This window comes from Grammomys surdaster, unplaced genomic scaffold, assembly GCF_004785775.1.
Source record: "Grammomys surdaster isolate TR1022 unplaced genomic scaffold, NIH_TR_1.0 126187, whole genome shotgun sequence".
Lineage (NCBI taxonomy): Eukaryota > Metazoa > Chordata > Mammalia > Rodentia > Muridae > Grammomys > Grammomys surdaster.
In genome coordinates, this window is record NW_021620993.1 from 4,980,214 (window position 1) to 4,992,720 (window position 12,507).

Below are 12,507 nucleotides of genomic sequence, written 5' to 3' on the forward strand. Positions count from 1 at the left end.
GGGTGGAACACACAGTTAATGCAACAAGCATTTGTTTCTGAGATAATCCAGATCAAAGACCTGTAAGGAATGCTTCTGAGACTATTCTAGAGACATAGACATTCAAGCTCCTTATTTTTTGCCATGGGAGATTCTCTGCACTACACTGGAACTCTGATAGTAAAGTCATCACCAGATGAGCCCTTGGACATTGTATGTGCAGAACATTGTATGTATCAAAATAAATCTTTTTCTCTTATGAAGTAGTTTGTCTCAAGTAATGTACAATAATAAAAGTGGGGAAATACACTGTAGAAAAGATCTTAATTAGACTATAAATAAAGTTAAAAGACAGATAAAAATAAGTTTAATTCTCTATTTTAAAAAGTATATCCTATGTTATACACATAGATAAATATATCAACAATTCCATTTAACATGCTTAATAAATATCTCTGGTCTCTGTCATATTTGAATTTTAAAGTAATATTTTTCATTTTTATGATCTTATATTCCTTTGAAATAATTCTAGGATGACAAAGCTTAATTGATGTAAGCAGCGCACCAAGTTTAATATGCCATCTAAGAAACTAGTGAAATGCCAAGCAATGCTCCAGCCTGAGAAGGCACACAAAGCATCTGGAACAAGAGAAGATGGTCTTATATTAGACAAAAATCTGCTTGGAAAATCAACATTTCACATGCCAACAACTTTTAATTGGCCTGGAACTTACTAAGTCAACCAGACAGGCCACAAACAGAGATAGATCCCAAGTGTTAGAATTAAGGTATGCATCACCATGCCTGGCCTCATATGACAGTTTTTATTATGTTTTGTCAAATTTTTTAAAGCCATTTAAGGATTCAGAGAGAGAATGACAATTTTTTCAAGTAGAACATAAGCTTTCATGTTAAACACTGTATTTCATCATTAGTACCCCCCCCCCAATCAAACATTTCTATGATCATGGCTGGAACTTGCAAGCTGTTACTAGCCCACTTAAAGGCTTGGAAAATATAACAAACTTGATCCTGTACTTTAGATATCTTCCTGTATACGAATCCTCCTCTCCCCACAACACACACACACTCCTATTAACCTACTCAGTTCCTGCTTCTCCATACCTATTTGGCATGTATCAAGGGGCAACGAGGTCCTTGTCTTCACTGGGCAACAAAGAACCCCACTAAGGTAGTGGCCTAAGGATAGTTGGCAAAAGAGACAAGGGCAGGGAAGTGAATGCTTTGAAGGCCTGGACCAGCTCTGAAGTATGCTTTTTGGTATTTGAGGGGTAAGCGGAGGAGAATTCCTCTATATCTAGATGGTACAGGGCATCTGACTACATGAGAGAATTCCTCTATATCTAGAGAGGATGAGGCACCTCACTACATGAGAGAATGTCTCTTTATCTACAGGGACAAGCTGCTTCACTACATGATGGGTGCAATGGTTAATTCTGATGTCAACTTAGCAAGATCTAGAATTACTTAGGAAATAAGGCTTTTGGTGTGCCTATCTTGATATAGAAAGACCCACTTGAATTGTGGGCAGGGATCCTGGACTGAGCACAAAGGACAAAGCAAGCTCAGCACTGGCAATCATTTCTCTGTGCTTTCTGATTATAGGCACAGTATGACCACATAAGCTCAAGCTTACTGTGATGCTTTCCCTTCCATGAAGGGCTGTACCCTTGAACTGTAAGCCAAAACAAACCCTCCCTCCTCTAAACTGCTTTTTGTCAGTGTTTTATCACAGCATCAAGAAAAGTAATTAATACAGGGCGCTACTAGAGATCAATTTCCAGAAGAGAATGAACACACAATACTTTCTTGTCGTCAGGAATGATCAACTGACTATAGCCTATGGCCACCCGTTTTCTTTAAATGCATGAAAGATCAAGTTAAAACAACTTTCTTCTTTTAGGATTCTAGTTTGTTTGAAACAGCATCCTATTTACATCTCATGTGTTGGCTACTCTGGATTATAGCTTTCACAAACCATTTTTTGTTAGAGCCTCCCATGTGCTTTGCCTAATGATGTACCTTGCCTGGACTCAGGTTTCCCATATACTAATCACACAAAGATGAGACAAATTGTGCTGGCTAGTTCTATCAACTTGGCACAAGCTAAAATCATCTAAGAGGAGGAAACCTCAGATAAGAAAATGCCACCAAAAGCCTGTGGGCATTTTCTTAATTAGTGATTGACGGCAGAGGACCCAGCCATGCCATCCCTGGTGGTGCCATCCCTGGGCTGGTGGTCCTCGATTCTACAAGAAAGTAGGCTGACCAACCATGGAGAAAGAACAAGCCAGTAAGCAGTACCCCTCTATAGCCTCTGCATTAGCTCCTGCCTCTAGGTTCTGGCCCTGTTAAGTTCCTATTCTGACTTCCTTCAATGATGGTGTTAAGCCAAATAAGCTCTTTCTTCCCCAACTTGCTTTTTGGTCATGGTGTTTCATCACAGCAACAGAAACCCTAAGACACAAATATAACTCTTTCTGACAAGCAGAGCTGAGGACTCCCTGGTCTCAATGGATTGTTGCCTACCGAGCTCATCATGAAGTCATTCATATCTTCAGCAGGAATACGATTCACCAGCTCTGCACCTTCCAGCAGTGCAGAATCTGATCTGGTCCAACACTGGGATCTGACAAGCTGGAGGTACCAGTCCTGAGAAGGAAAGGAAAGTAAATGGGACTGGGTAAGTACTTTGGCTTCTCCTCTGGCTGAGGTGGTAGCACCAATGGCTGGCTGTACAGACATAAGACACACCCTGGGCTTATACTCTCTAGACAGCTAGTCTTCTCTCTGCTGTTCTGTGCCTGGATGCCCTCTTCTTTTCCACCTGTGGAACTTCCAGCAGTCCTTGCAAACTCAGCCAAGTTCTCAGTGTTCGCATCTTTTGCTCTACCCACACCTAAGATGATGCACCATCTATATTCTACTGGACTGTCTGCCTCCCTCATCTTTCCCAGCAGCCAAAGCCAAAGAAATGCCTCACACAGAGCTGGAGAGTGAGCCTGGGGTAAATGTGTGTTTTCTATCATGGGCCACATGCTTCTAAAATCTCATCTCCTTGCCTATAACGCAAAGGCCCTAACAGTCTCAAGTGTGAATGAGGAAGGATACAGATGACAATACACTATACCTGGTGATAGTAGGTGTATCAATTTATAGAAGGTAGAAGGTTCTGAGGGGGAGGCACACCAAGTTTGTCAGCATGTGCTGAGCAATGTCGGCAGTCATAGGCCCTGGGCCACAACCCACTTTTCCTGCCTTGCTGACTAGCTACCTGACTTGAGCCCACACTCCTCCACAGCAGTCTCACATCAGCACTCCTGTTCTTATTAGGATCTCATGGCCTCCATACTGCACTCTAATCCCAAGCAGGGAGGCTAATGACTTGAGCTGAGGGTGAGGGCCCATGTGTACTGACAGCTACCATTATTCTCACTGTAGACAGAAGCTGTCATTGTCTCCACAGGGTCCCCGGTTATCACACTTAGTCATACTGGACACTTACTTTGTCTGGACTCACTGCTTCCAGAGATGTGTGCCCATCCCCATCCAGTGGGTGGGAAGTGACTGGGGGCAATGGGCTAAGTGAGTCCTGCACGGTAGAGAGTCGGAATCTGTCCAGCAGTGAATAGAGCCTTTGGTGTCTGAAATACAAACAAAACAAAACAAAAATTCTTTAGTTTGAAATCTCAATTTTTGCACAGATGAGTTCTAGAAACATGTAATACCAATGAGCAGAAGGAGCTTCTTAAAACAAGATGCAACATGTTTTGGACTTTCCCTTCAACATTCTAAAGTCATGATACACACTTAGGTCTTTAAATTACCACAATTTATACCTCACTGATATTTTCCAGAAGTTTCGCTTATGCTCAACATTCCATTAGGCAATGCACTATATAACAGCTAACAAAGCTATTCTATGGGCACAATTCATTCCATTAGGAATGGTCACCTCACAGAAAATTATTTCATCTGGCCTAAAGTACTTATGTTATGATGTCATAATCTTCCTCATCTTAGTCTATGACTACATCTATGGTCAAACACAATGACAATTTACTCTCTTACTATACAAAGCCAATGTGATACTTCATATGTCAAATGACAACATCGTGCGACCCTGCAGATTGAAAAAAAAAATCATCCTGACTATGCTCTGTCCCATTATGAAACACCATCAAAAAATCCTCTGAAGATTAAAGTTATGAGAGAATCACCCTCTCTGATGTTCCCTACCCTCATCAGCAATGGAAAAGAGGTGAAAGCTTTTCTTAATTTATCTTGTAGTTAAGGAACTCCACTTACACTACAGATGGAAATGTTTCTAATAAAGGCTTCTAAAAGACTTTCAATTAGGCAACAGAATAGCTATGAAGAGATGTCACTTAACAGGACACAAATATAATGTGCACATGCCAAGAGCCAGGTAGTGCTCCCATGTTTATTCCCTCTAACCTAGCAATTAGGTTCTAGCTTTATTCTCATTCATTAAGGGTCCAGGTGCAGAGGCAACAAACACACTTTGTATCCTTTCAACAGTCAAAAAGTTCAGGAGTTCCTCGTGTGTGCAACAGGAATTTGAGTGTCATTTCTTCATGTCTACTGGAGTGAGACTTTCATCAGACATTTAGACAGCCTTTTCTACTGTGGCACTGCTGCAATAAAAGGAATTAGTGTACACTAATTCCTTTGTCTACCTATTTGTTCCTGTACATATCTATGTGTTAATACTCTGGTTGCCCAAATGCCAGTACCCCATACTGCAGTCTTACCTTTGTGCAAGCCCACTGTTCTGGAGGTGTTCCTGGATTCTGTTCAGTTCCTCCTCTGGCAACTGGGTCATGCTGCTCTACACAGACAAGAACACATCAGGGTTTCTGTGATATACAGCCTCACACCCACTTAAAAAGGGTAAACTACTATGCACAGTGTATCTAGTAAGAGCTACTGGTCAGACACACAAATAACAAACATGGCATATATGCTCTTTAACAGTGGCCAATCAAGACCAGGTCAATAGACCAAATGTTTTGACTGACTTTCTAAGTTTTGATATAAATCATCATTTTCAGTACCTGTAAATTTGCAGCCAAAAGCATTTCTACCCGGCGACAGGCCAGGGTGTCGACCATGCGAGCCAGCGCACGGAAGGGGGTGCCCAGGAGTCTGTCCACATATAGTGTGAGCACAGCACCAGACTGGCTGAGATGGATGCCTTCCAAGCACTGAAGTGTTTTCTTCAGAGTGGTTGGCTAATATTGAGAAGGAACAAAATGTATTATTCCTTAGACTGGTAACTTGTATTGACAAAATCCCAGTACTCCATTTTTTAAGTTGGAGAAAGTAAACTGGCAGGCTAAAGACTTACAGTTGAAAGATTTTCACAGCGAGACTGAATTGCCTGGATAAAAAGACCACTAGCTGCAGAATTCCGATGAATGGCACTAATAAAATCTTGTACCGGAGGCTCATGGGACAAGCTGATCAGATCTTGAATGTGATTCACAATGAGCCATGTTAAGTGTTCTGAGTCATGGAGATTCTGACACTAGAAAAGATATAATAAAAGATGTATTTCAAGTAGACAAGAAGGCGACAAGAAAAAACACACTCCAAATACAAATTTTGCCTTGGTGAAGACAAGTGTTTAAGCATAAGTAAATGAGAGAAAGGAGAAGGAAACGAAGTTTTAGAGCCTCACACCTCCGATCACATGTGGTAGAGGTCACAGGAAGCCAAGAACTAAGGGCAACGTTTACCTCCTAGAGACACTAGCAAATCTTCAACATCAGAGAATTGGCTCCTTGGACAAGTCAAGAGGTAGCTGCCCACAGGAGCAAGGTGAGCAGTCTGGTGTAGCCCTTCCTAGTGACTGGCCTGGAGTTTGCATGCATGGGAACAAAAGAAGCCCCCTGTTGGAATAGAACTTGCCACCAGGTTGCAGGGCAGCCTAGCATGGGCTGCTCTACTTACTCTGTCTGCAATGCTTCGTGGAGAAAGCAGACACTAAATGTGACAGATTTGATAGAGTTATTGAATCAAAAAACACAGCTGCCCAATACATGGGAAAATGTCACTTAAAATTTTTTAAAGAAAATAAATAACAACCATAGTTAAAAATACATGTAACCTGCTGGGAGGTGGTGATGCAATTTCAGCACTTGGGAGGCAGAGGCAGGCAAATCTCTATAAATTCCAGGTCTACAGAGTGAGATCCAAGACAGCCGAGGCTACAAAGAGAAACCCTATCTTGAAAAAAACAAAAACTGACCAAACAAACAAACAAAATATGTAGCTTTTCCATATGTAGAATTAATTCATAATCCTAGACAGAAGCTAGAACCTGATCAAATCCTTGACACTGGTTAATGATAATATTTTTCACTTGCAACCGTCTGATAGTATCAAATTATAAAATTATTCTTTTTTATGCTTTTGTGAAGAACACTACTATATCACATTTCTCAAAAATGGAACAATTTAAAAATTATTTCAATATTGGGAAGCAAGCAAAGAATGATTAAGCTGGGCATTGTGGCATACACATACATTCCCAGCACTCAGGAGGCTGAGGTGGGAGGATTATCAACATGTAGCCTGCACTGTACAGTGTACCCTGGCTCAAAAACCGACAGACAGTGGACATTAGAAAAGCTAATACTATAAGACTGCCTCTGCTCGCAGCTGGCTCAAGTCTACTTTTTTTCTTTGTGTCAGACTTTTAAAACCATTATGTTCGATGATAGCAATGTATATGAGATACCAAGTTTGTTAAAAAGAAAAAAAAGGCATCTAAACGAATACAATTATAAAAGACTTGTTTTCATAAATCAAACAGGTGATGCTAATTTTCTAATTAAAAAATCCAATGATGAACCCTTAATGTCTTACCTACAAAATAACTGGAGAAAATTACTCCAAACTTAGCTTTGTTAAAATCATATAGAGCTTATTGGGAATGGTGGCACACATTTTTAATCTCAGCATCTTTAATCAGGAGGCATGAGGGGGAATCTCTGGGAGTTTGAGACCAGCCAGGTCTCCACTGTGAGTTTCAAGTCAGCCTGGTCTACACAGTATGACAAGAATTGCCCAGCTATGTGCCAGGCACCAAGTTCCTGGGAAGGTGATAAACCAGTGGAGTCTGAGTGAAAGCTTTTGAAGATCAACTTAGAAATTTAGACAAGGATGAGCCCAGAATTAAATGAGAGTAAACAATGCTACCTTTTCTCAGCTTCGATATATCTGTGGCACAGTGAACAATCTGGTTGCCTAGCAGGTGCATACAAGCAGCATCTATGGCACCCTCTACCGTAAGAGCCCTCATGGGCATTTACCACACTTACGACATAATCACAGAAGAGAATAAGGGCCCCTCTTCGCACTATTTCTCTATTGCACATTCCAAGCTGAGCTGCTGAGCCAGAATCCTCCTCTTCACCAGACATCTGGGGGTTAAGTGACTTCGTGCAGGACAGACTGTGTCTCCTACAAGGTGTGAAGATGCAATGAGGAAATGTCTGGGATATTAGCAATTTAAGACACACAATACTGAACAAGGCTACGCTTGATTTTCCTCCTCAAACCCACAAATCATTCCAGATATTGCTACATCAGACTGGTGGTGTGTGTTTATGCACCTCAGACTTCTGTTCCTAGAAAACATTAAAGGACACAAGAGAGTTTAGCAGCCAGATGAGTAGTGCTTGACTGAAGGGCAAAACCCACTATTTAAAGCTGCAATTCCAAATAGCATGTCCATTCCAGCCTTTAAACAAATTATTTGTGTGCTTGAGCACCAGTGTGCCTGTGGATGTCAGACAACAACATATGGGAATCGATTCTCTTTCTACTGTGTGGGTCTTGGGGCTGGAACTCAAGACTCAGGCTTAGCAGTAAGTACCTTTACGCACTAAGCCACCTTGCTAAGGTCAGAGCTGCCAGGTTTTGTTTGTTTGTTTGTTTGAGACAAGTTCACACTGTGTATCCCTGGCAGGCCTGAAACTTGGTATGTAGATCAGGCTGGCCTTGAATTCACTGAGGTCCACCTGCTTCTGCCTCCTGAAGGCTGAGACTGAAGATATAATCCACCATACCCAGCTCTGAGCTTCAATTTGTAGCTACCACATTTATCAAAGAACCGTCTCTTTATAGCAAATGGAGACAATCATGGAAAACCAAAACTGGACAAAATGTAGAGATCAATGGAGTGTATGTAGGGGAGTCTAGCCCAATGGATACATCTACATCACAGTTCCTGCATCTGTGGCTCAGGGAACATTATGAAAGAGGAGGCTGAAAGATTGTAAGGGCCAGAATACCAGAAAGTTTACTGTGAAGCAATCTAGGAGAGAAATGGATACACAAACAAGATCACAATAAAGGCAGCATCCATGGATATTTTAATATGGATAGGTGAAATTTTCATAGCTCTCATCCTTAGACAAAAAAATATAGAAAGCTAGTAACTTTTGGAAAGGAGAATTAGCCTCTCCCAGGGATGAGCCTGCTTATTGGTTGTCTAATGCAGAGAAGCCAACCCTGAATCCATATAAATACAAGTAACAAAATTAGACACAGCAAGTTGAATTTATATATACTTGTGTACACACACACACACACACACTTATGTAACAAATATAATAAAAGAAGAAAAGGCTATCAATGTGAGAAGGGGGTATAGGGGAAGCTTTGGCAGGTAGTTGGAATCGGAGAAGTGATGTGATTCTATTTCAATTAAAAACATTTTTATAGTTGGACTTCCGGCCTGGACCCGAGCATAGAGCAGGTCACAGGCAGCAGCTCCGTACCCAACCCAAGAAAACCGAGAGGACTCTCAGAAGCTTTAACTCAGGCAGCATCCCAGGTAAAAATGAATCACCCATGATGTCTGCGGTTAGAAGTTCTAATCCAGATGCTGGCCTCCGAACTTACACTACTCAGACCTTTGAAGGGCCACTGACAAGAACATTAAACAGCTAGAGATTGACATCACTAATCTGAAGAAATCCCTCATTTCGCCGTCTGAAGAGACCTCCTAAAATCGCAAAGATCCTTATTGGACTTGATTTACTCTAGTACAATAGGAAAGACTGTATACAGCTCTTGACTGTGTACAACCCTCAAAGAAGAAGGTTGCCTTTACATAGACAAGACAAGGAGGGCTAAAGAGAGCATGAAATAGGTAGTGAAGCCTAAGAAAAATCAGAGAGAGAAAGAGACAGATGAATGCTGATACAAGAATTGATTTGCAGCCTCTCCAAGGTTGTCAACCCTATTTCCTCCCATCTTGGGACCATTATTTGGGCTCTTTTTGCTTTTTTCTGCTGGTCCCTGGCTCTCAAATAGGCGGACTAACTCTGTGATACAACTGATAAATAATTTGGTAGCAAAACCTACTCAGATACATTATCATAAGTTAGCTATGGAGGACCACGAGACTCAAGATGAGGTTGTTACTTTATACAGGGTGTTTCCAAAACCCATCTCCACCCAACCTAAAAGGGGGGACTTCTGCCCCTAGACCAAGCAGAGAGGGGCCACCCAGAACCCCCTCTGACAGGCGATCTGAATTCTTGCTTAGGCTTCGAGGCTAAGCACTGCAAGGGAATATAAATAAAAGATAAAAATATCTATCTGGGTTCCCTGAGGGACAAGCCTGACTGCATAGGGGTTGATGTCAAAAGTATCCCCTCTCCAGGAAAAAGACATTGGGACGGGTATGGCCCTCATGCCTCACTGGACAACGACAGGGGGACTGGAGCCATTACAAGGTCCCCTTCAAATACTGGAGGTCAGGCCTCTATCCCCGCCTTCGAAAGTTTAGAATTGCCACAGCCCTTCTATACTTAGAGAAGGGAGGAGATGTCAGGGGCAGCCCTGCTTACCCACTGAAGGCCTAAAATCAGCCATAGGCCTAAAATCAGCAATAGGGCCTGTCATACATGTATACAAACACCAAGTCTTGGGTCTCAGTGGAAAAACACTGAAACAGATGGCTATAAGCTAATGTCAACAGGCAGCTTTTGTGAAAATTTATAAGCCTGAGTAGTCATAGACCTTGTAAATAGGTAGCCTTGGCAGACAATACCAACTTAGATAAGGACAAGCGAGTCATAGGGAGAGTCATAGTGACTTGTCCCCTGAACCTTCACCCAGCCGATACCCAGTTCTGAAGATATCTGTATTCCCCCTGAAGACCCACACTCCAGTGTCATTCCCTTCCCCACATCCTGCCTTTCTGTGTTTATACCCCTGTGTGAATTAATTATGATTTGAGAAAAAATTTTTTAAAAAAAGGAAAAAAAACCATTTTTATAAAAATTATAAAAGAAACCCAGAAAAGATAGAAAAGAAAGAGAAAGGAAGGAACACTGGTAGTGCTGAGACACTCTGTGCTCAGACCATCTGTGGAACAACAGCACTGGCAGCAGCAGGGGCTTGGAGTATATGCAAACTCCTAGCCCCTATTGAGCTTCCTGGACTGACATGCTTTAAGCCGTTCCAAGGCTGATCTACATGTACATATAAGGATTGGAGAGCCATGTAACTGGCTTCCTGTGCACTAGCTCTTTTAACGATCATTAAAGTGGCAGGCCTAAGAGATCCTATAAGCATTTCAAACGATGTTGTGGGTACCGCCCCAAGTGATCACATGTCAGGGCAGAAAGCAGCACTTCTATTTCTTTTACAGATGCCATTATAAAGAACACGTAGCAGATGGGCGATAAATGCCCCACAGAGGATGTAAAAGTTTGGTCTGGATGGGAGGCCCTGGTCTTCCTGCACCAAGCTGAGGAGCTAAGCTTGCCTATACTTTTCTTTCAGAAAATTTTCCCCACAAGGGTTCATAAATCACACTGAGGACTGACTGACTCATCAGACCTCACAGCTCTTACTTCCAAACATGCTCAGATATCTGACTGAGTAAGTCAGTGAGTTAGTACCTGGGCACTGAGGTTTAAGCCAAAAAACTCTTTGCAAAAAAGAGGGCCACCCACAACCAGAAACAGTCTATCTGAATAATAAAATAAATTAATAAAATACTTCCAATCAGTTTCGAAATTTGCTAAATAATTACTTCATTATCTAAGAATACCCAGAACACATTTAATCATAACAAAGTTAAGACATTGCAACATGTCTGGCTGTAGAACCAATGAAAGCCATAGGACGTAGCAGGAGGGATAGAGCCTGACAAGCATAGATGGAACAGTGTCAAAGAGCTTGTCAAAGAAAATCACAGTGAAAAAGTTTAGTTTGAATGCCTGTAGCCAGACCACATTTCCCTACAAAACAGTACCCATGAAAGAAAGATTAATATGCAGCCTGAACTTTACAAAGCTTTATAAAGAATGGAAAATAAGAATGCAGCTAAGCCTCAGGCTAAACACTGGGCTGGTGCCTGGCCCTGGGAAGCTGTGCACCTACTTGGGTGTCTGCTGCACCTCTGCCCACCATCGGTGGTCAGTGTGGTTGATGAGCAGTAGGATCTGACACCAGAGCAGTACCAGGGCTGGGTGTGTGGGTACCATGGATCGAACTCGTGCATTCAGGCTATCTAGAGTATAGAAGCTGCCTTCACAGCCATCACTGGTGAAGAGTCTAGTGGCAGCTGCTGTGATTCTCCGGAACATTCCTAGAACCAAACAAAAATAAGAAAAACATTATGGGGAATGCCCCTACTGTTCAGCCTGGTCTAGTACCAGGTAACCAAGCACTATTTATTGTCTTTTTTCACACTTTTACAGCACTTGGCACTTAGAAAATTGTGACTTTTGTGTGTGTGCATGTGCTCATATATGCATATGGATGCATGTATGTATTTGGGTACATATGTGTTGGCGTTAAAGGTTGATGTAGGGTTAATATTCTCTATCTTATGTTTTGAGACAAGGTCTCTCGCACCGAACCTGGAGCTGAAACTCACTGATTAGACTGGCTGACAAGGAGTGTTATGGATTTTGATATCTCCAGGTGTCTGCTATGAGTACAGAAGCTGTGCCCGGCTTTTTACAAAGGTGCTGGGAATCCAAACTCAGGCCCCATACTTTGTACTGCAAGCACTTCTCTGATTAAGGCTTTTCCCCAGCCCCAAAACTCTAACTTTTCTAAGCAGAAACAGATAAAACTTACTTAATAGGCCAGCCTATCTTTGCACCTCTGCTGATTGCAACATTCTTTAGGAGCTCCAAAAGAGCTGCCGTGGAAACCTAGACACAGGTGGCCAGAAAGAGCCAGCCAACACAGGGGAAAGGATTCAGGCCGCAGTTGGGAAAACAAAGAATTGAGCCACAGCCAGCAGAAAGAAACATAAATGGCTACGAGAGCAAACAGGATAATTGTCAAGATATAAATATATCTTTATAAACACATAGCTGATTTACTTCAACCCAATTGTGAGACCAAGCAAATACCCAAACAGTAGTTCTGCCACCTAGAGTCATACTAAACAAGAAATAGACATTTATATATAACCTATCAACACTAGGGCAAAGCCTGTAT

At 41.9% G+C, this 12,507-nt stretch overlaps 1 protein-coding gene across 4 annotated transcripts in view; it reads right to left on the reverse strand.

Annotated features, from left to right (window-relative positions):
- Positions 1–12,507, reverse strand: part of Htt (huntingtin) — a 140,813-nt gene that overhangs the window by 28,836 nt on the left and 99,470 nt on the right. For all 4 annotated transcript variants that reach the window (XM_028758313.1, XM_028758315.1, XM_028758314.1 and 1 more), the window contains 7 exons: positions 11,434–11,641; positions 7,350–7,491; positions 5,372–5,551; positions 5,079–5,255; positions 4,776–4,852; positions 3,506–3,644; positions 2,530–2,652 (listed from right to left, as the gene is read on the reverse strand). In XM_028758313.1, the coding sequence (XP_028614146.1) occupies positions 2,530–2,652; positions 3,506–3,644; positions 4,776–4,852; positions 5,079–5,255; positions 5,372–5,551; positions 7,350–7,491; positions 11,434–11,641 (1,046 nt within the window). The remainder of the gene's footprint in view (positions 1–2,529; positions 2,653–3,505; positions 3,645–4,775; positions 4,853–5,078; positions 5,256–5,371; positions 5,552–7,349; positions 7,492–11,433; positions 11,642–12,507) is intronic.